This window comes from Lepisma saccharinum, chromosome 8 (assembly GCF_977018435.1).
Source record: "Lepisma saccharinum chromosome 8, izLepSacc3.1, whole genome shotgun sequence".
Lineage (NCBI taxonomy): Eukaryota > Metazoa > Arthropoda > Insecta > Zygentoma > Lepismatidae > Lepisma > Lepisma saccharinum.
The window spans coordinates 80,407,456-80,432,335 of NC_139236.1; the positions used below are offsets into that span (position 1 = coordinate 80,407,456).

General features: G+C 39.7%; 2 protein-coding genes across 3 annotated transcripts in view; one reads left to right on the plus strand and one right to left on the minus strand.

Moving 5' to 3' along the window:
• LOC145991193 (uncharacterized) overlaps positions 1-5,517 on the minus strand; it is a 38,639-nt gene extending 33,122 nt beyond the window's left edge. For both annotated transcript variants that reach the window (XM_083127082.1, XM_083127081.1), the window contains exons 1-2: positions 5,385-5,517; positions 3,607-3,703 (exon numbers count right to left, since the gene is read on the minus strand). In XM_083127082.1, the coding sequence (XP_082983208.1) occupies positions 3,607-3,703; positions 5,385-5,426 (139 nt within the window). In that variant the 5' untranslated portion in view covers positions 5,427-5,517. The remainder of the gene's footprint in view (positions 1-3,606; positions 3,704-5,384) is intronic.
• An 8,720-nt stretch (positions 5,518-14,237) lies between these two features.
• Positions 14,238-24,758, plus strand: LOC145991195 (uncharacterized). Its single transcript, XM_083127085.1, has 3 exons — positions 14,238-14,302; positions 20,313-21,333; positions 24,584-24,758. The coding sequence occupies exons 2-3, from the start codon at positions 20,335-20,337 to the stop codon at positions 24,596-24,598; spliced, it is 1,014 nt and encodes a 337-aa protein (XP_082983211.1). The 5' UTR covers positions 14,238-14,302; positions 20,313-20,334; the 3' UTR covers positions 24,599-24,758.
• The last annotated feature ends 122 nt before the right edge of the window (positions 24,759-24,880 follow it).

Consider the following 24,880-nt stretch of genomic DNA (forward strand, 5'->3'; position numbering starts at 1 on the left):
AGAGAGAGAGAGAGAGAGAGAGAGAGAGAGAGAGAGAGAGAGAGATTTATAGATAGATTCGTTACCGTTCCTAAGACAAGCACAATCAAATATAACCGTATTTTTATTATCCTGAAGGATTAATACAAATTGCTACATAAAGAAAAGGTGATATTTCTTCACATCGAATAAGGGACTCTAAGGCGCACATGATTTAATATTGTACCCTTTAGTGCGGTATGCTTGTTGATTCATATCAGTGTTCGGAAAGTTACTTTTCAATAGTAAGTAGTGACAGTTACTCGTTTTAAAAAAGTAACTCAGTTACACTTACTGGTGCTTGAAAAGTACAGTTACTTCGTACTGAAAAATGTCTTGCAAACAATTACATTAATGAAACCTTAATTGGAATAAAATAATATATGAAGACTTACATGCATTTTATTTATGTTTCTGGTTGGTACATAAGCCTTCACATAATTATATTTTCAGTGGAGGCAGAAGGTATTTCTGTAGGGAGGGGACATGTTACCAATTATTTATCGTGCGGGGAGGGGGTCAGTTTTAAGTACGAAAACTACTTGGACGAAAATCTTTAGAGTAGCAAATTTAGCTCTTCTTCCACGTTGCAAATAATCAAGTTAATAATTTAATTCGTAAAGTAACTTTAAAAGTAACTATTGAAAAGTTACTTGTATTGTAAAAAGATTACAGTTACAGCTACTTCATTTTAAAAATAACTAGTAATAGTTATAATTCCTCAAAAAAAGTAAGTGTTACTTGTAACTAGTTACTTCTAAACACTGATTCATATTTTCCACAAATTAATAAAGCCGACAGACAACATTTCATGTACGTTCAGGTCACTAGAATATAATTCGCATGATGCGTTTTGGGTTCGAATCCCTGTCAGGATGTTGATGTCTGTTTGCATGTGATAAAAATGCCAATGGATAAACCTCGGATACTTGTAGAAATTATCATTACTGTTCTATCGTATACTCATTACAATCACTGTAAATTAGTACCTTTATCATTTAATGATGGCCGCGGTGGCTCAGTCGGTAACGCGTCTGACTACCAAGCTAAAGGTCCCGGGTTCGATCCCCGGCCGGTTCAAATCCGGGAACTTTTCTAACGTTGGAAGCGTCCCCGGCGCCCACCCAGCGTCGAATGACATGGGTGCCTGGGTGGTAAAGGCGGTCAGGAGCGTGATGCTGATCACATCACCCCTACTCACGACCGGATCAAGAAAGTGTGGGACGTTACCCCCACACCCCCTATACGCCTTCATGGCGTGGTGCTAAGCACAGGGGAGCACTTTACCTTTTTTTTACCTTTATCATTATTTCTGACCGTTGCAATGAGACTGCATTATATCTTGTTGTAAGCGAGGGTATTGAATTCTCTATCCATGAAATTTATGCCGAATGTTAAGGGTTTGTACGATTATCTTCATCAACTTTCTCCCATCATCATTCATCCTCATCTTTCCGATTAGCTTATCAAGGCATTTTTCGATTGAAAGGGCGTCTTGCTTTGTAAAACCTTACACGTCTCAACATAAATACTTCAAGTGATTACAGTGTGCGAGATAGAGACAACGATTAGATATAAGAGATCAAAGAAGGTTACGAGGGTCACTATTTATATTTTGAGCCTAACAATGAAAAAACAGGAATTTGGCATCGAAAACTGCTTTATTGTTTTTCGAAGTATTCTCCTTTATGGTCAATACACTTTTGCATTCGTTCGAACCATTTGTCAAAGCAGTTTTTCCAATCTTCTTGAGACACGTCCATAATATGGTTTTTGAACGCATCAACGGCGTCTTCCGCCGACGAAAATCGTTGTCCACGCAATTTATTCTTGACATTCGGGAACAAGAAGAAGTCATTGGGTGCCAAATCAGGACTGTACGGCGGATGACCCATCAATTCGATTTTTTGACTGTTCATAAAGTCGGTTGTTAGACGAGATGTGTGACAGCTGGCATTGTCTTGATGAAACGACGGCGTTTGTTTGTTTTCCGTATTTGACCGAAGACCTCTGGCAAACAAATTGTTGTGTATCATTCAGAGCTGACCATTCTACGTTCCTCTAAAGGCACAGTTGCCACATGACCAGTTTTCCCGAAAAGACAGACGATCATTTGTTTTGATGTGCTTCGAGCGCGAACAACTTTTGTTGGATTGGGTTCATCTTGAAACACCCATACAGTCGACTGCTGTTTACGTTCCGGCTCATATGCATATATCCATGATTCGTCACCTGTTACAATCTTATATACGTCTTTTGAAGCACCACGATTGTATTTATTGAGCATTTGTTTGCACCAATTGACGCGAGCGTCTTTTTGAGTTTTGTCAAATTGTGTGGGATCCAACGAGAACATACCTTTCTCACAGCTAAATGATCATGTAATATTTTATATATGCTGGTGGAACTAATGCCTATGGTTGCCTCAATCTCACAGTATGTCACATGATGATCTTGCAGTATTAGGTTTTGCACAGCATCAATGTTTTCTTGAACAACAACTGATTTTGGACGACCTTCGCGAATCTCGTCGGTGAGCGAATGGTGGCCACGATTAAATTCGTTATACCAGCGTTTCACAGTTTCACAGGATGGGGCTTCATCGCCAAATGTGGAAGTAAGTTGATCGATGCACTCTTGTCTTGATAATCCACATCGAAAATCGTAAAAAATCCTCGCACGAAAATGTTCACATGTTAATTCCATTTTATTGTTGTCGCGCAATCTCCAAGGCAACATAAACAACACAAATGAAGCTATTGACAAAACATTTGAAGTACATTATGGTCAATAATGCCAGACGATTCCGTGCAAACGTCAAATCGCGCCTAACTTCAATCAGTGTTGCCAAGGCTCAAAATATAAATAGTGGCCCTCGTATATTCTCGCACTTTTAAAGGAGATTCTCCTACGTTGTTAGTACAGCGCTCTACGACGCCAGGCGATCCCGGGTTCGAATCCCGGCATGGGTGCTCTTCATGAGTGTTCCACCATCAATTTCATCACATTGTCATTCATCCTTATCGCCGCCGCGATTAACAAATCTGAAAGAAAAGGGACGTAAAATAACTAGGGCTGAGCCGGTACCGATGGCGATGTATCGAAGGATCGGTATCGGAAAGTATCGGTCAGAAGTTATGTACCGATATCGACCGGTACCTTTGCTGCATTTTGATCTTTCACGACACTTTCGTGAAGTCTTAATTATCCTGGAAATTATGCAATATTAAAATTTTCACGTTATTTTGCACAAGTTGTGTGTGAAAAACTTAATTCTTTGATGGCATAATATGTAATTTAATATTTTAATGCAATTTTTGAATATTTTTAAAGCGAAAATCTTGTTCAAAATTAATGCATATAATTAAAGTGGAATGCTTACACACTGTTGTTAATGAATGTTTTGAATAACTTTTAATTATTGCAATTTTCAAGTGTTTGTATTGGCCTAGCCCTAAGAATAACGTAATTCAATTAATCAATCAACGCCCTTGGACAAAATTAACTATATAGAAGAGGAAAATTGTACAATCACCTTTTATCTTTATAAAAATGAAGAACAATGATATAAGTACATATTTATCTTACCTTCTGAGGCGTCTGAAAATATCACAGGATAGCTATGAAGTGGAGTTGTAGATACGTCGTAGAAATATTGTTGTTGGGTAGCTACGAATTGCACTGCCTGCAATACAGAATAAGAGAATTCTCAGGGAAATTGAAGGTTTAAGTCAGTTTTATGCATGTGTTGGACCTATTGTTTACAGTGGGCTACATTCACTGTGCGAATTAAGCTTCTTGCTTTTTTTGGGGGGGGGGGATGTCCACTAAGTGTGTTGTTTGTGATTTCATTTTGGGAGGTAGGTTTGTTTGGGTATGCAAATTTTGGCATGTTACCAGTTAGAAAACTAAGACTGTTGCCTTGCGGTTGTAAGTAGCTAACAACATTGGTTCTAATCTAGATCATTCCATCTTATGGTAACATTTACGCGTAATTTAGGAACACATACTACTTTTATATTCTAAGAAAACCCAAACTCATACAAAAGCAGAGCTATCGAATAAAACCACCGAAAACTCGACCAAATTTCTCTTGCCAAGTTCAAAGTTATTGTCCATCTAACTTATCTACGAGGGCTATTTTTTTTCAACCTCCGATGGTGCCGCCAGGTGGCCCGTGAAGTGGTAGGAAGCGGAGCGTCATGCGGCGTGATTGGTGTCCCCCCCCTGCCACTACCACCACCACTGCCAAGGCCAACGCTTCAGTCGAAGCTGAGTAACGGGCACTTAGAGATGTCTGCTATAATCGACTCTCCCGCCAAGTGCGAGGTGCGTAGTGTAATACGATTTCTACAGACAGAGGGGCACAATGCATCGGAAATTCACGGTCGAATGAGCTGTGTGCCGGAGAGGCATGCTGTCTTCAGGCATTGTCTTGCTTCATGACAATGCCCGACCGCATGTTGCTGCGTCAACCCAAGACCTTCTTCAACGATTCCACTTGGAAGTGTTTGGTCATCCTCCTTACATCCCAGACCTGGCGCTGCAGTGACTTTCACCTTTTCCCGGCGATGAAGAAGTGATTGGGAGGACCTGGCAGACCTGGCTCTCCAGACAGGCGGCACCTTTTTTGCAGAGGGTATTGGAAAGCTGGTGCATCGGTATGATAAATGTCTGGATCTTCTTGGTGATTACGTTGAAAAGTAGATTATACGTGTACGTAACTTCTGTCAATAAACCCATTTCGCTATTCACTCTGGTTATAATGTCATGCCCTATCGGAAGTTGGAAAAAATAGCCCTCGTACAAGCTTCTTGTGAATACTTTAATACATGTAAAATATCAGCACTATGCCATAGAAACGTAAGTTGAAAACAGCCTGCTGCTGATGGTTCGATTAAGATGGTCAGTTGCAGAATGGTGCCCTTCTTTAATGCATAAGGCTGCATACTTTCGGACAGAGAAATATTTGATGACTGGACCATAAATAGTTAAGAAAGGGTATGTTTTCAATTCCATTTTCATTGAGGGGTTTAAAAACATCCCTGACAGGGGCAAAATTAATTTTCTTTTGCCGAGGATATTTTTTTTGTTTGGGGGGGGGGATCTACCCGTTAATTCGCACACTGACGAACAAAAGAAAACATGGCCTAAGATATAAAAGACGGCACACCGGGATCATTGTCTACAGTTACAGATAGAGAAGACCGCTACAAAATGGCCGCCAACCGCCATTTTGAAGCCGCTTGAAAAACGTGAAACTTAAACGGGACTTGAATCTTGGCAGATGATCTTCAGACTTGAACTTGATTCTCGAATGTTAGTAAAAATCCTCTGAGCTTTGCAAGCATGAGGATGATAATTACCTGTGCAAGACAGAGAGACAACAAAAGTTGGATTGGTCCCATGTCTGCCGATTTCTTCTACACCGACTAGAGAAGACATCTTTTCACCGGTTGCTTGCGTTATATACACACACACATCACAGAAAAACGCGTGAACAAAAGGAACCATTTACGATGTATAAACTTCGGAAACAAAGCCTTTACAATCAAACCTGCCATTAAATCTTGTAGGTGTCTTATTTTTACAAGAAAGTTGCAATGTGTGTCGACATCAATAAACATTTTGCACAAAAATTACATGATTTTAGAATTTCTGACGGCTGCTTTATTAAGCTTCTTTCACACATCTGGCATTTAAATGATTAAGGGGTCAACTTTGAACAAAGGGTACAGTCAAGTTGGGCCATAATTCTACAAACATTCGACATCTTAATAAATATTTTTATTTTGTGAATTAGAGAACTGATGATTGTTTTCACATATTTGCGTTGTTTGTGTGCATTATTTCCTAATAAAAAAATGACATTTGTGCAAGAGTTGTTCTGCTTTTGTGTACACGTGGAAAAAATTATTGAGTAACGATATAATGGGAAATGTTTGAGAAATGTATTACTTTTTAGTTGATGAATGCAATCGGCGATCAAAAACGATCACATTGTGTGTTACTGCTGTTTGTAACAATGGATGCACATGTTTGTGGAAAAAGTGACAATGTGCACTTCTATTCAGGGTTCCGAAGAAACCGTGCACATTGTTTTTATGCGTTTAAAGAGAATTTCGTTGCGCATGTACGGCAATCACGGGATCTTTTGTGTGTCAGATTTTCCGTGCTACATTCTCCAAGCATCAAGAAAATTGATTACTCTTATACGTGGTTTCTGTTTTTCTTGTCTTCATTTACTTTTGTCCCTTTGATTTATTTTTCTAAATTATAATTTAATATTGAGGGTATCGTTTGATAGAAAACATCATTTAATAGGGCAAAGCCGATACCGATACCGTATCGGAAAGTATCAGTTGACTTTTGTTTACCGATTCCAGCATTGTGATCATTTGCTGTTTCCGCAAAAATATCGCACGACACTTTCCCGGAATCTTAATTTTCAAGGAAGTTATGCAAAAGTCGATATAAAAAAAACATATTTTGTGATGATGCTTATAATTCGAGTGAAATACTCACTCTTTAATATTAATAAATATTTGAACAACCTTTAAGTGTTACAGTAATAAAAAGTAGGCTTAATTCAGGAAATGCTGTTACTTCTCTCTTCATAAACTTTTGTTTTCTCGTTTAATATATCTAAGGAACTAAAAGTTAAAATATACAAAACAGTAATTTTGTCTGTATTATTATATGGGTGTGAAACTTGGTCCCTTACATTGACAGAGGAACATAAATTGAGACTATTTGAAAATAAGATCCTTAGGAAAATCTTTGGACCTAAAAGGGATGAGGAGACAGGTGAGTGGAGAAGGTTACATAATTTAGAACTACATAATTTGTATTCATGTCCAGATATTATTAGAATAATTATATCAAGAAGACTTAGGTGGGCAGGCCATGTGGCACGAATGGGAGAGGAAAGAGGAGTTTACAGGATTCTTGTTGGGAAACCTAATGGTAAGAGACCTGTAGGGAGACCAAGACGAAGATGGAGGGACAACGTTGAGATAGACCTAAAGGAAATCGGTAGGGATGGAAAAGAGTATATAGATCTTGCTCAAGATAGGGACAGATGGAAGGCCTGTGTTGCTGCAGCCATAAAACTTTGGGTTTAAGAAGGCTAGAGAGTTAGTTAAGTGTTACAATTTTCAAGCATCGGTATCTGTATGGGTTGAAAGTGATATCGGTTCAGATCTGTTAAATACCATATGTTCCTTGGTAGCAGGGCAGAAGTTGAGTTCAAATAGTATGATGTAACCTGCATGCTTAGTTGATAATTTTGTCGGTAAGGATGTCGAATCTACCCTTCGTAATACAAATATGTATGATACATCGTTGGAAAAGATATGAATCAAGGTTTCCAGAAATGTAGGATTTATGGTGAAGAAAAACGATTGGAAGTGGGAAAAAAACATAGTTTTAAGTTTGAGGAACCTCCATTAAAAATGAAAGATAATGAACCTAATTTGCGTGAAGATGTAAGTTAAATGCCTAATTTGTTATGTAAGGGTTGTTGGGTTTAGTTCTCTTAGCATAAATAATACATTTACAGTGTATTTATGCTAAGAGAACCAAACCTAACAACGTAGGCATTTCTAGAGAAACGTCACAACGCAAAGTTGTCTCCACGTTGTGCGATAAGAAAGACAAGTGAAGTCAGGGTCTACCTTATCGCACTACGATCAGACAACTTTGAACAATAAAAATAACCAAAAACCATATATTTCCCAAACAAATTGAAGAAAAACAAATTAAAATAATGAAAATAATTTACAGCTATTAAGAAATAGAAATTTCAATATACAAAAATAAAATGAAAATCATAAATACGGATGAAAACACGAAATAAAGAAAGTTTAATCCTAGTGGAAACTAGAATCTATATAGATGTTAAAAACCAAAGTTTGACCTGGCAATTCTGTGTGTTTACAACATGAATGTGGATACAGGAAGTATGTAAGAAAGCTTGTACTATTTCTCAGAACAGGAACATCTAATTGAAAAATGCACAGTGCCAAATCGAAGTTCGAATTAAGTACTACGAGTGAACATATTTTTTTCTTACGCCGAAATGGTAAAACAAAAGGGTCGATTGTGCAGTATAGCCATTTCAGTATAGCCATTTTGTCTTCTTTTCCATTTTTATGTATTGGTTTTTCTTTTACCAATTTAAGTATTTGTATCTTTTACAATTTTGAATTTTATGTAAAGTAAAAGTAAAGGGCTCCCCTGTGCTTTGCACGACTACATTAAGGCGTATTTGGGGTGTGGGGTTAGGGCCCCACACTTTCTTGATCTCGGTCGAGCTGGAGGTGATGTGATCAGCACCATGCCCCTGGCCGCCTTTATCCCTCAGAGTTTCCTCCAGGTACCCACTTCATACGACGCTGGGTGGGCGCTGGAGCCGCTTGAACGGGTTGCAAAAGTCCCGGTTCTCCCCTGCCGGTGATCGAATCCGTGTCTCTTGCATGGTAGTCAGACGCCATAACGACTGAGTTATCTTTCATTTTTATGTACAGTAAAACCTCGTTAATCCGGATTAATGGGAGGGATAAGTTGACCGGTTTAACGAAAGTCCGGATTAACTGAAATAACCTAAAAAAACAGTAGAAAGTGCATTAAAACTCCGTTTATAGCAATAAAACATGTTCATTATGGTGTGTTTAAAGAGTATATGACTAAATACACTATACAGTACAGTAAAATGCAAAGCAATACGACAATGCAGTACGTACATACGCGATACCCATATTGTGATGATGTGCCCGACGGACTTAAAACTTTGCATTTTGCTTCTTTTTTTGCCTTTTGCCTGTCCGGATTAAGCGAAGTCCGGCTTATCGGGTTGCGGATTAACGAGGTTTTACTGTATTTGTATTTTTCACCATTTTATTTTAATGATTTTTATTTATATAGTATATATAGACATTTTTTATCAATAGTAGTAGTCTGTAGCTAAATCGTAATCTTACTTTATACTGTATTAATAGGATAACTGAACATCAGAAATGTGTAAACGTAAATGTATTCCCTGACTTGGGATAAGTGCCATAACAACCTCAGGCTGAACCTCGCCCAACGAAATAAATAATTTCAATTTGAGCGTTTGTTTGTAATAGTACCTTCAAGAATTGCTTTTCGTCGTCTTTCAACGATGAGCAAGACTTGACGATAAAAAATGAAGGAACGTGCCGATGTCTAATCGGGATCGGATGCTATATAAACATTTAGCAACTCAAAAATATATACAGGGTGGCCCGTAAGTCCATACCCATTCATATATCTTATGAAATGGCCCGCAAGAAGTCCGGACTTGACAACGTGTGATAACTCTCTTTGGGGATACATAAAGGACACTTTGTCGAAACAACGTTATAATTCCAATGATGAGTTTGTGAATAAGTTGATTAAGGTTTAGACGGAGAACCTTCTCTCATGTTAATTTTGGAAAGTTTATTGGAAATTTGAGATGTAAATAAATTTGTAATCGTTAATGGGCATTTCCTTCATAGTATATTTGGTTTATAAGTACAAATTAACTGGCCTCCTTTTGGTTTGATGGGGTGTCCCGCCGTCACTGGTCAGTGAGGCGGAGGCTTTATCAACCCATAAGAAGTCAGTTTAGATTATGCTGACTTCGCTCGGGACTCGCATGCGTATCCTCACTGGTCAGTGGGATGCGGGTGCGATCACGATGGAAGTTTAAGCGTAAGGAAGGTTACCTACTTTAGAGTTAAGGTTCTTGGTTAAGTAAGCATAAATTATTTCTTTTTTAGTATTCCAAAGCAGACCCTTACCCGAACTTTGGGATGCGGGGTCTCATGCCCCGCAGGAACTGAGAATTAGTCGTGGCATATATTATAACAGAAATATAATTGGTAGGCAGCGACGCCCGGTCTTGGTCTTTAGAGGGGATCGAGTCGGTGCGTCGTGTGCTAGGCAACGTGGGCCAACCAAGCTTAACTTTGCAAGTGGCGCCCAACGTGGGGCCAACCAAGCTTAACTTTGCAAGTTGAGGGCAGCTGTTACAGCGGAATTCGGAACAATAACCCCTGCTATGTTGTGAAAAATGTCTCACAGAACATGGCGTCGGATAGTATTATGCAGCGAATATGAAGGACAGCACACAGATACACTGGACACAAAAAATATGCGAATGGGTAGGGACAACTATGTTAATGAAGAACAAATTTAGTACCTCCCCCCTTACTTATCTTTATTCACATGTCCCCGTTCCTTATAGCTTGCTTCCAAATTTCTTCATCCATCAGTTGGATCAAGTTTCTTACGGCACTTGTGCGGTGGACTTTCACTTTCACGCGTGATTTTCATCGTGGGACTTGTATCCCGACGGGTTTGTCACACTTTTGTCTTCCGTGTTGTTTTTCATGGAAATGTGTTTCGGAGCTAATCTGTATAGTCCACTTCACGGATGGTCGAGGATTGCTTATCAGGGTTGAGCAAGATTGACACCGCAAGTGGAATACCTATTCGGAGCAGGGGTGCCCATCCCCCTAAAAAAGGTAGAACATTCGCCAAGCCCCCTTTCCCCTTTTATGCAGAATTATTTTCTCAAATTATTTTGGTAAGACAAAATTTGCGGAACAATATAATGCAGACATATTTAAGCAATATATGTTTACTTTAGGTACATTAGGCTTTCTTTCATGTTTGCAAACATAAAACGTACAAAACTGCTCAGGCTCATTGCCATTGTTGGTGCACTGAATCTTATTCTTCAGTTTGTCTGCTCGACAAAACTTGGGGTCCGGTATCCCATTCTACACCCTTGATTTCGGAGGTTTTTTTTTGTACAGCCGTTTGAAGTTGAGATATTGTCGTTTGAAATTGTTGAGTCCAAATTTCCCACCGATTCCGGGATCTGCCCCTGGGATAATTGACCTACCGCCCCTACCGCTACCGCGGCCCCGCCTTTATCTATAGAGTCCCTTTTAAAGTCATGCTAGAAATTGGCCGGAGTCACCTGCCCCCCAACACTATTTCTCACTGTTTTCCGCATTGACACACGAAGATACCAAAAATGAAGGCTAAAATTAAATGTAAGAAGGTAACTTATCTCTTTTTACCAAGGCCAGGTATTGAATTGCGGGTCGAAGTTAAATTTGTAAGTCCAAAAATGAAGTAACTCTGACGTTGAAAGTCCTTGTTGTCCTTTTCCACAGAATACCATCCTCCACTCCCTTCCCATCATAAAAATAAGAAGTCGCAAATTATCCCATCCCACAAGTCATTTAGAAAATACAACCCTCCCCTTTACGGCCTGCAGTTGCCAAAAAGAAATAATTAATTCCAATTTCTGAAGTCGCATAAATGAAATCCAATGTCTTAAATGTCCAACCCGCCAATACACTATGTGGAAGAAACTCATTGGACACCCCGATTTCAACTCTGAAACGAACTCCTCATGGAAAAGAGAGTACAGATGGGTATATATACGGCAGCAGGAGGCTTCTCAGATCAATCGCTGTTAAAATGACGAACAGGAAAGAGCTCAGCATGTTTGAAAGAGGGATCATAGTAGGCTGCTCCATAGGAGGCATGAGTATACGTAGCATAGCTGATGCCCGACAGGTCCCTAAATCAACTGTAGCCTTTGTCATCAAGAAGTGGAAGGAAAAGGGACACTGCAGCAATGCACCGCGAAGTGGAAGACCCACGAAATTGGACGACCGGGACAGGAGAGTGCTGAAGAGGGAGATTCGGAAAAACAGGACCCGTCCAATGCATTCGATTGCAGAAGAGTTTCAAAGTGCGACCAATTTGATTGTTTCGCCCAAGACACTTCACAAGGAGGCCCATGCGCACGGTTATCATGGTCGAGCCGCAGCCCACAAACCCCTGATAACAAAAAACAATAAACGGCAGAGACTACGCTGGTGTAAAGAGCGGAGAAACTGGACGGTGGAGCAATGGCGGAAGGTCCTATGGAGCGATGAATCACGCTTCACATTGTTTCGATCAGATGGGAGAATGTGGGTATGGCGATTACCCGGAGAACGTCTGTTACCCGAGTGTGTAGTGCCCACAGTGAAGTATGGTGGTGGCGGCTCCATGTTCTGGGGTTGTTTCAGCTGGCATGGCGTGAGTCCACTGGTACCGGTGTATGGCCACATGACGTCTGCGTCCTACCGAGATATTCTCGACAACTCCATGCTCCCCAAGTTGTAGCGTTTCCATGGAAACTAAGAATATGTGTTCCAGGATGATAATTCGACTTGTCATGTTTCCAGGGCTACCACGGAATGGTATGCAGAAAATAATGTCACCTGACTGGATTGGCCTGCTCAGAGCCTTGACCTCAACCCTATTGAACATCTATGGGACGAACTGGAGCGCAAATTGAGGTCGTGATCGCCTCGCCCTTCTACACTTCCAGGGTTGGTGAATGTACTGCATGAGGATTGGCGGAATATCCCACTCGGTGTACTACACGACCTTGTGGCCAGTGAAACACAATGTGTAGCTGCTGTTATCACTGCCAAAGGCGGACCAACGTCCTATTGATTGCAAGAAAACTAATGGTATCCGCTGACATGTGGTGTCCAATGACTTTCTTTCACATAGTGTATATCACATAAATAACATATCGCAATCGCAAATGTTCCCATTGCACAAGTCAATCATAAGAAGAAAAAGAAAAAAATCAGACTTGTGCCTGTGAATCCATGATCCGAAATCTTCAGACTTGCGCCTGTGACATGAATCCATCATCCGCCATCATAGAAGCTCTGAAAAACCTTTTTGACGTTACGCAAGGAATTTTAATTAAAAAGAAAAACGTGTTTCGTAGCATCTAGATCTAAAACATTAACTTCCGCGCTATTTGCAAACACTGTTTGTTATGAGGAACTGCTTGTAGCCGTGCCAAATGTTGATTTCGGAGTGCATTCTTAAGGTAAGCACACTATCACTTGTCGGGGTAGTTTCCTTGACTACTGATACCAATGTTTGATACCGATTTGTGCTTGCCACTTGTAGCTGTTAGTGCTTTGGACTTGTGTGCACACCAGTCGTCCCATTGTTGTTGTCTTGATTGATGTGTTCCTTACTGCATGTGAAGGTCACTTCCTGCCCCTTTCTTGCAGTCGTAATGCTACGCTTATAATAAGATAAGGAAATATCGTGAGTGTGTAGGTTGCAATACCTGTTCGTGATAACGTTTGGAGCAGGCTGAAGGCGTCGGTGAGATGAGCGTCGGACTTCCGAGACAAGGGCGACTTCCTTCAATAAACCTTTCAACTTACCATGGTTACAAATTTATAATCAATATATGCAACAACGGCACAACAGAGAAAACTTCAACGAAACAGCACAATGAACAACAATGCGTTTTTTACAACATTTGTGTGAAATCAAATATGTTCACCGCATAATGCGGACAGTAACGGCTCCAAAATAACAAACGAGTTGGAAGCCAAATGGAGCTGAGGTAAGGCATGTAGCCAGGAGGGTCGGAGGGCTGAAGCCTCCCCGAAATCCTACAAATGTTTCGTTGAAAATGGTAATAGTGGTAGCCTATTTAATTTTACTTCCTTAGCAGCAGGATTAAACATCTTGCATAATAAGTTGTATATACTGAGAAATTCATCTTCAGGGCTTCTACCCTCCACTTTTCGCCTTCGGATGGCGGCTGCTGATAAGGGATAAAATAAGCCTCCTTCCCCGAAATAAAATTCTGGCCAAGGGCCAGCCAGGGGTATTTTAGAAGGGGTTCAGTCGCATTTAAATACCACACAAAAATTCCGATGAGGGGAAAATTGTAGTTTTCCTTGAAGCAATAAGATATTATGCAAATTATATATATATATAGTATCAAACTATTAAAACCACGCATGGCCATAAGAAACCGATGTAAATTAACCTGCGTTACTTACCACCACATTGAGTTGTTTTCGAGACGGTAGCTAAGGCTAAGTATTAGTAAATACTATCAGCTTGAAACGGAATGAAGGAGAAGCTGATAGTGTTTTATTTTTCGGAAGACAATATACTGAAATACATGTGGAAAATTTCCCAAATTTTTCTCATTACTACCGGATATGTGTAGGCCGATCATATACGTAGTACTTCCTGCTACGTATATGATATGCACCTTTCTGGTGCGACATCAAATGAACTTTGGGTGGAGATATTATCTGTATCTAGTTCAGATAAACGTTGTCGATTGATTGCACTGTGTGGCAGTTGGAGATAAGAAGAGTCGCCTTATCCGAACACAGACCTGTGAAAAGTTGTGGTTGGAGTGTAACTCAAGGTAAGTACATTGCATAGAAAAAAATTTGTAGCGTTTCATGTTCAGATTTAGACTTTTAGAATAGATTTAGCAGGCTTCCCGGGTTTGGGGAATTTCCTTAATTTCAAATTTTCAAATTTCGTACAATGTTATAACGTGCAGTCACGGACACTCATGGCTCGTAACAGTCCCATTATTTTTAATTTGGAATCCTTACAACCCAGAAGTGTCCGTGACGGTACGAGTTGTTATACATTTTCTAGCAAAGGTGACACCTTGCGGGAAATCTGGCGTACCTACAAATTTGGGGTATCATAGCAATGATAGAAGTTAAGGTATGGTAAAAATAGAAATGTGTTGTTTATCAAGTGATTTAGTGAACAGTTCCCTCATTATGAGATTTATTTTCCCCAGTAACTTTGAATTCATTGAGTGTTAGTTATGGTGGTCCAATATGCTTTCATAATTTAGATGCACTGTGATGATTCTGGCAACTTATAAACATTTTCACAGAAACAGATACTAATACATGTCTTGCTTTAAATTTGTTTCTACTCCTTAAGCTAACTTAGGCTAATCGCGACTGGACCTACAGTTTGAAGTGAAATCTGAACAACTGTTCATTGTGTCTTCACCGGGGTCCAACCTAAGACCCTTTCATTACAAGGTAACCGTTTTCTACCAGGCCACAGGGAAGTTTAGACACGCTTATATTCAGTAGTGGCGATTGGGTGGAAAAACTGGGGTGGGGGCAAAGACAGTTTAATTTATCTTGGTAGGCAAGGCTTATCATTAAAGAGGCCATACTAGTGCGGGGGCAAAAGGTTGGGGTCAACTGCCATCCAACGCCCTCCTAATCGCTTAGACTAGTATGTTTGTTTTCTTCTTTAATATATTTGGATTACTCTTACTCTAGATTTTATTTATTTTATTCTATTTATTATATTTTAATCTTACCAGTAGATAAAACACATCCAAACTTCAGTGTTTCATTGATAGTTACACATGATATTGCAGTTATTCTTAATTTCGACTTATAATTAATTATAATTCACCTTACATTGGTTACCATAGTTTCATGTTAACTCCAGCTTACAGCAAAGAATGACAACAATAACAACAGTACATTTTTTAGATGAAGCACTAATATTTCCATGTACATAGATTTCTCCCATATGCTTTATTTACTTCAAGCTTATGACAATACACTAAGAGTAATTAATAAATTGATAATTGACAAAATATGAACATAATAACGAAAGGCTGTATCAATATAATAAGTTACATGCAGCTAAAGCTTAACTCTTAAATGGATCCCCCTGCGCTCTCGCAGCAGCAAGGTATCTTCACTTGTTTTACACGTGTCATAAAAATTGTGAAACATCCTTCGACGAACCTAAAAAAATCTAGAATGATTCATCGTCAAATATTAGCAGAAAGAGAGAGCCATAAGTGTTTCGGGGAACATGTTATGCAGGTTCATATCAAGTTTTTTTTCTTTTTTAAATACCATGGTATCTAGTTGCGATAACGAGAACAAACATGTGTCACACAAAATGGTGCTGATAAAAGCATAAAATCAATCATCCTCGGTACGTTCTAGCACAAAGAAAATCGAAGTGAAAAATATCTTATAATCTGGTTATTTATTAACGTTATCAATTTTCGGATTTTAATTCATGGGTGTTATGGACGCCGAAAGTAGGGAATAGGGTGGAGAACGTGTTGTAAAATTGCTTAGAAAACTGTACTATACAAACACACACACACACACACACACCTTAAACACAGCATATCTTATGATATTTTAGCCTGTTTTGATATATCACATCACACCCTTCCCATTATTTTTTTTAGTTGAATTCAATATGGCGGCCAACAATTTGGCGGACATCCGCTTGACACACACAAATATGGTTTCTCCAAGGTCTTTAATGGTTTTTTTACACAGCATAAGTCCTTTACATTTTATGTGGTGTGTTAAGTGACTTTTGAATCACCCTGCATATTACATATGTGTGTGTGTGTGTGTGTGTGTGTGTGTATACACATATAATTTACTATAAAACACACACACACACATACACACACACACACACGTACAAACATACATACATGAGAGCTTGTACGCTCCAGTCGGCAGGGCGTCTGGCTGACAAGTGGGAGGCAGAAGTTTAATTCACACGGTGGTTGATTTTTCCAGCATTGTCCCTGCATGGAGTGGCTTTGGGTTTCACCTAGCCTCTTGTAAGTGTAGTAGAGGAAATATACGGTTTAACCCGGAAATAATTGCAACACAAAGGTTTTTTTGTGCCAGATTGTGCGGAATGGTATAGTGAATAATATATTAAAAATCCGCCATCCAAATGTTTGGGGAAAATCCGCCATCTTGGAAAATGACGGCAAAATTCAACTTAAAAATTAAAATAAATCAATATCTTGAAAACGGTGCATTGTACACAAAAAGTGAAGATAACCAAAATGAAAGAACAGAAAATTTGCTAAATTATAGTTTTTGTTTGATAGAGCTACCATAAATATTAATTGAATTATAAAGATTCAAATATTTTCCTTAATTTTTAGAATTAGCGTAAAAGTTGATTTCTGACACAAAAAAAAAAAATATGAGAGAAACTGTTTAATTTACGTCCTAAAGTCACTGAACCAAATTCATAGCTTATGATTTCCTCTACAGATTGGTTAAAGTTTCATGCCTTTAGAGTCGGGGGTTGAGGAGATATGTAGTGTAATGCAGAGTCATGTGTTTCCCTAAATTTACGTGTTCCATTTCCTATGATATTGGTTGATTGATGAATTGATTGATTTGCTTTACTTCACTCCACTTCACTTTTGTGCCACTTTTGGCTAATTTTCGAAGATGGGAGTGAGTGATGATATGATGAAATTGATGAATGGACACTCACAAACAACCATACCCAAGCCGGGATTCGAATCAGAGACCCTTGGCGTCGTAGCGCGATTATGATATTGAGGAGAACTTAATACATTGTTTTATGCAGTGTTTCGTTCACGTGGCATTTGTTACTTACGTGTTGCTTTTGTTGTTTAAGAATGTATGCACACAGTGGCGGCGATTAGGTGTCTTAAGTGAGTAGGAGGGAGGGCAGAATAGCTTAGTTTCTACTGACTCCAATGAGAGAGAAGCGTATTAAAAATGGAATTCGTGCAGATGATTTTGGGTCAAATCCACTGGTAGACAAGGCTTAGCATTAAGAGACCATAGTGCGGAGTCAAGAAATGTGTATACTAATGTATTGCAGCCACATACATAGCAGCATTGTCCTGTTATCTTTCAGATTTGAACCAAATGTAGATAGAGATTTTTCAGCACTTCAGACCTTGAACTTACATAAGAGTCTACTTCTGAATTGAGCAGGCCAGCGATTTATTGAACGTATCTCGGAAATGTGCTAATTTCCAATGCACTATGCTACTTCAAGATCAAGTAGCGTGAAGAGTGCTGCACAAACTATGAAATGACCTCTTGTGCCTCTGGCTATGGCTTTTTCGGATTCATTTGATTCGTTTTAGTTTATAATACGTCTCTTTTCTCCCACTTTTGGCTAATTGCGAAGTCGAGGACTGATGATAATATGGTGATATGGATGAAGGGGCAATATGGACGACACGTCGAGCCCCACAGAGGATTATATTGACTGTGTATCCAGACCCCAGACCTTCGCTAGTCTTCAAAATGCAGTCTAAGATGAACTGCTTGGAAGTGAGGCGCTTTTCCTGTGATCACAGGTTTAACAGTATTACCTCCGTAAATGATCTCAAGGATTTGTTGAAGACCTGAATCTGCCAATAGATAAACACAACATCTCAGGAAACTCATCTATACATGATGACCACCCAGCCTTAGTATGGGCTACTTCAGAGGACTATCCGAGTTCTCATTGGGTACGATACAGAGTGCTTTCAGAAATATTTGTTGATCAAATGTGATGATGTTTGTGGGATTTACCACTTTGATTGCTCACAAATACAGTGCAATGTGGATTGAATGCATATCTGGATGTAAAGAAATCGCTGGTTTCCCTGGATGATCACCTTTTGTTTATTAACCGCAGGACCAGCCACAGAAGGACTCGTGTTGTGTCGTCCATATATGTTTGAGATTGTCCATTCATTCATCCTTATCTTCGTGATTGGCGCAGTGGTAGCGTTGTCGGCTTGTAATCGAGGGATACCGGATTCTATACCTGGTGGAGGCACATTGCACAGTGGTTCGGATCCCACTTTAAACTGTAGATCCAGTCCCCGTTAGGCTTACTGTGCATAAAAAGGACTTGCAACACCAACTCAATCAATCAATTATCTTTGTGATTAGCCAAAAATGGCAGGAAAACGACCTAATAAACTAAAACGAATCAAATGAATCCGAAAAAGCCATAGCCAGAGGCACAAGGGGTTATTTCATAGTTTGTGCAGCACTCTTCACGCTACTTGATCTTGAAGTAGCATAGTGCATTGGAAATTAGCACATTTCTGAGATACGTTAAATAAATCGTTGGCCTCCTCAATTCAGAAGTATACTCTAATGTAAGTTCAAGCTCTGAAGTGCTGAACAATCTTTATCTACATTTGGTTCAATTCTGAAAGATAACAGGACAATGCTGCTATGTATGTGGCTGCAATACATTAGTATACACATTTCTTGACTCCGCACTATGGTATCTTAATGCTAAGCCTTGTCTACCAGTGGATTTGACTCAAAATCATCTGCACGAATTCCATTTTCAATACGCTTCTCTCTAATTGGAGTCAGTAGAAAGTAAGCTATCCTGCCCTCCCCCCTACTCACTTAAGACACGTAATCGCCGCCACTGTGTGCATACATTCTTAAACAACAAAAGCAACATGTAAGTAACAAACGCCTCGTGAACGAAACACTGCATAAAACAATGTATTACGTTCTCCTCAATATCATAATCGCGCTACGACGCCAAGGGTCTCTGATTCGAATTCCGGCTTGGGCATGGTTGTTTGTGAGTGTCAATTCATCAATTTCATCAAATATCACTCACTCCCATCTTCGCAAATTAGATAAGAGTGGCACAAAGGTGAAGTGAAGTGAAGTAAAGCAAATCAATCAATCTATCAACCAATATCATAGGAAATGGAACACGTGAATTTAGGGAAACACATGACTCTGCACTAAACGGCATATCTCCTCAACCCCTGACTCTAAAGGCATGAAACGAAAACCAATCTCTGGAGGAAATCATAAGCTATGAATTTGGTTCAGTGACTTTAGGACGTAAATTCCATAGTTTCTTACATATTTGTTGTTTTTTGTGTCAGAAATCAACTTTTACGCTAATTCTAAAAATTAAGGAAAATATTTGAATTTTATAATTCAATTAAGATTTATGGTAGCTCTATCAAACGAAAACTATAATTTAGCAAATTTTCTGTTATTTCAGTTTGGTTACCTTCACTTTTTGTGTACAATGTACCGTTTTCGAGATATTAATTTATTTTAATTTTTAAGTTGAATTTTTGCCGCTATTTTCCAAGATGGCGGATTTTCCCCAAACATTTGGATTGCAAATATTTAATATATTATTCACTATACAATTTGGCACAATAAACTTTTGTGTTGCAATAATTTCCGGGTTAGGCCATTTTTTCCCGTTCGTTTCCTCTACTAGTGGTTACCTGGGACAAATCATCTCTACGTATGGCCCAGATCTAGAATGTGTGTGGCTCTATCTCCACATCCCACCATATGCCTTCGCGGCATGTTTCAATGTACAGGGACAACCGTGCCTTGATCTTTTAACCCTTAGAGTCGGTGGTAACGTATCGATCCAGATTTGAATTTTAGTTAAATATAACGACACATTTCAATATAGTGCACATTGAAACTTAACTTTAGGTAGCTTGAAGTCTAGCGAAGACTTTCCTTATTATAAATAGCCTCTAAGCTTTATCCTCAGTGTTTGTTTAGGTAAACTTTAACTAGTTCAATATTGTAATACATGTACTTCTATTCAAATTTCAGGTTTCTCAACAGAATTATCAAAATGGGCAGACAAGTCAGGTTACTATTCCTTGCCAGCATAATAATGACACTGTGTGCCAACACCTTGGTATCATCGAACGATAATTGCGAGTGCTATCCGAACATGCAGAAACAAACTTGTGATTGCGAATATAAAGGGCTAACGCACATACCAGATGACATAGATAAAGAAGTGCAAGTTCTAAAACTGATGGGGAATAATATAACTAGTTTAGAGGACAAGTCTGTCGATTTCGTGAAGTTGGACGACCTTGATTTGTCAGAGAATGGCTTGAAAACGATTGAACCGACTGCGTTCGAAGGATTGGCCGAACTGGTTATGCTAGACTTGTCGTATAATAAGCTACAGGAGGTTGCACCGGATATCTTCAAGAGTAACAAGAAGCTGACGTCATTGTTTCTACAGCACAATCCTTTATTGGTGCTTCCACAGGGTACGCCCTTTCTGGTGTCTGCAAGTTTGGAAACCATTGATCTTGGATACTGCAATGTCGAGTCTCTTCCCGAAGGCATGTTCCTGGGGTTGCCATCACTGTGGCAGATCACCCTAGAGGGGAACAGATTGAGGTCCGTTGACGTGACCGTCCTTTCCTCCCTCGGTCAGCTTGGAATCGTGGACCTGAGCGGCAACCCGTGGGCGTGCGACAACTGCACGTCCCTCCGGCAGCTTCGCGGATTGACCACCGAGCGCACCCTGTCCATAGACTACCCACTCTGCTCGGAACCAGAGCATTTCACCGGCATGGAGCTGGTTGACTCATGCGCGGAGCCGTTGTCCTTGAGGTTCGAGGTAAAATCTGCTGGAGGGCAGGAGGAGGTGGAGGAGTCTTACGGGTTCACGTCGCTGTTCGTCGGGTTCCTGGTAGGAGCCGTGATTGTTGGAGCTCTAATCGCGGGTGTCATAACTGTCAAGAACAGACGGGACCGAGCGAGGACTTACGAGAAACCCACCCCGCCACTCCTCGATGAGGAAATGATCTACAGGCCGTTGTCGAAACAGGTAAGAAACTGTACGACACCACACGAGTTCTGACGGAACCATTTTAATGTATAAAATTTCCGTAAAGGGGTTTGCATCACGTAGAGCCAAAAATGCGACACCTAGATTCTGTAAAGCATATAGCCCACCGAAACGCGGCAACATAATTTCTGTTTTCTGCTTCTATTGAAATCAATACTGTACAGCGAAACGCGCGCAATTTCCGTGCCAGACACATGCAGGTTTCTAGGGTGGAAATTTTCCCTTGGATGCGCCTCCAAATGACCTCTCGTGTAATTCCGCATCTATTCGTTTAGCTCCGGCAAGCGTCATGCTCGGCCCCGCTGCAGACGAGCATGGAAAATGTTCCGCTCGGCGGCGCAGCGCATGGGCAGACAACCGTCGGAAAGATTCATGCAATTTTCCACTCGGTGGTTTGGAGTGGCGCGTTTCCGGCGTCTCGGTGTGCGTTAAGCATAATACTCGCTTCCCTGCAAGGCGTTATGCGTGTTGCCTAACTCTACGGCTGATTCGTGAAAGTAATGTACAGTATAATCGTAAATGGATTTGAATAACAAATTTTCAATGGCAACTTCTGTCACCGCAGTAGAGGCAACACACATAATGTCTTCCAGGGAAGCGAGCATTACATGATCTAGGTGTCCTATTTTTTTTTGTCAGTAACTGTACATTCCGACATTTTGAGATTGCATGGTTGGCAGGATAATTCAACTCTGGAAAAGTCGCGAGGTCCCACATAGACTTTTCAACCATGTAGTAAAATGAGAATCAAAACTCAAGAAACACATGCAATAATTTTTCTCTCGTTTTACATTCGTCCTATGTAATGTCATAGTAACGTAGTACCAAACTTAGAAAAATCGCAGCTAATTCGCGAACTAGAGTGGACAGTCATTTGTTTACACCTCTTGCAGTCACAGAAGACGAAAATATTCCTCTTCGATGGTGCCTGAATTAGGGATGGCCAGATCCGGATCCGGTTGGTTCCGGATCCTAAAATTTTTCGGATCCGGAATTTTCGGATCCGGATACGTTTTGCCATCCCACATGCGCTTCTTTGGAAAGTAAGAATGTGCTTATAACACATTGTTACCTGCTAATATACATATATATATATATATATATATATATATATATATATATATATATATAATATACATACACACATATATATAGTGTATGTGCGCGCGTGCGCGATTTGTAATTAATTAATACACTTAGAAGGGAGGTCTAAGTCTCCCCATCCGATTTCCATGAAACTTGGCAGGTGTATAGAGGCCCCTTCCTTCAAATGTCAAGATGAGGAGAAATTGAAGTGGGGATCTGACCCCGAAACCACGTAAATATGGCATAGGAAGAAACAGGGGGCACAGGGCCTCTCTATACACCTGTCAAATTCCATGGAAATCGGAGGGGGACACAGGGGTCAGATGATCCCCACGTCAATTTGTCCTCATCTTGACATTTGAGGCGGGTTTTGCCCCCCTAAAACAGTTTTTTTTAGCCGAAACAATGTTTTATACCCGAAACAAAAAAAACCACTTATTTCTTCCTTTGGGCCCCTCTATACACCTGCCAAAAATCGGAGGGGGACACAGGGGTCAGATCCTTACTTCAATTTGTCCTCATCTTGACAATTGAGTGAGTGGGTTTCGCCCTGTAAAACCTTTTTTTTGCTGAAACAAAAGAAACACGTAAATGCCCACTTAAATTTGTCCTCATATTAACATTTGAGGGGGGTTGCCCCCTAAAACAGTATTTTAGCCGAAACAAAAAAAAAACACGTATTTCTTCATTTGGGCCCGTTTATACACACACCTGCCAAGTATCATGGAAATCGGAGGGGGACACAGGGGTCCCATCCTCACTTCAATTCGTCCTCATCTTGACATTTGAGGGGGTTTTGCCCCCTAAAACCGTTTTTTGCTGAAACAAAAAAGAACACGTATTTCTTCCATTGGGCCCCCACTATACACCTGCCACGTTTTATGGAAATTGGAGGGACACAGGGGTCAGATCCTCACTTCAATTTGTCCTCATCTTGACATTTGAGGGGGTTTTGCCCCCTAAAACCGTTTTTTAGCTGAAACAAAAAAACACGTATTTCTTCCCTTGGGCCCCACTATACTGCCAAATCGGAGGGGGACACTTAGATAACCTCCCTTGTTAGTCTTACACTTTGTAAATATATAACACTGCATATATTATAATGTTTTATTTTAATTTGTAAAACTGTAACTGTAGAACAATTGTATAATTTTTGTATAACATTTCTATCTTGTTATATGTGTTAAAGGTTTCATCCTGGAATGGAATGTCTCACATTTATGTGTGTTTTCATTTCCAATACATTCTAATGAACACATATTCGTTTCAATGGCATTTACAAAATCACCTCTGACCATTTGTGCACGAGTGTGTTAGCCGATGCGTAGCAAATTATTTTAGGAACAACACTTGAAAAAAATTCTTGTAGGGCTAACTAAAGAAAAATCTCTTTGTAATCGAAGATCATAATACCTTCTAAGGTGTGGTAATATTATAATGGGATTGAGATACGAAACTCTCGGATCCGGAACTCTCGGATCCGGATCCAGATCAGGAACTTTCGGATCCGGATCCAGATCCGAAACTTTCATACCCGGATCCGGAATTTGGAATTTTGGATCCGGATCCGGATCCGTTTGGCCATCCCTAGCCTGAATGCCCCCGTGTTGCCATTTTTATAGCTCCCTCTTTTGTTTCATTGTAAAAAATGAACGTTAAATTTTATGCCTGCTTTCACCATAAATTCTACAGCGTACTCAAAAGTCCGAATAGATATTAGATCAGCAGATTGTACTGATGTTTAAGACAAAATTGAACATCTTGGATGAATGTTTTGGTTTTTGTTATTTAGCTTTGCTTTTTGACAACTTTTGGTTAATCGTGACGACAAGGATGAGTGATGATATGATGAAATTGATGAAGGGACACACAGAGAACACCCATCCTCAGGCCGGGATTCGAACCCTGGATCACTGTCGCCGGATAGCCCTATGCTAATCACTACTTAACGAAGATCGACTTTAGATTAGTGAAAATTGCACAGTAGCGTATTTTTTTTACTATGGAGGAAACTCAATATGAATGCTTAATCTAAACAAATTGTACATAATTAACGTGTGTGTGTAATTGATCAAAAATAGTAAGTTTATCAAGTGGCATGTGATGTGTGGAATTTATTTTAAACTCCTTATTTCTATTTCAGATTTCGAAAGTCTAATACAATGGAGCGATGTTTCATTCGGCAACTTGGAAAACAATGTTACACGAGATACAATAAACAATGTCCATCTGCATTCGTTTCCACAAACAAATAAATCTACGTCAATATTATTATGTTAACGAAAGTATTTGTTTTCAGTAAAAGTTGATAAAACAACCACCAGATGTTGCTTTGTTTGTTTATTCTTACCACTAAATTTTATCCAAATTACAAAACAAAAATTACATGTTCTTTGCTATTAAGTTTTAATGTTAATTACAATTAATAATATAAGTTAGA

Excerpts from the sequence above, each read along its gene's own strand:
- LOC145991195 (XM_083127085.1), top strand. The coding sequence starts at position 20,335 with ATGGGCAGACAAGTCAGGTTACTATTCCTTGCCAGCATAATAATGACA.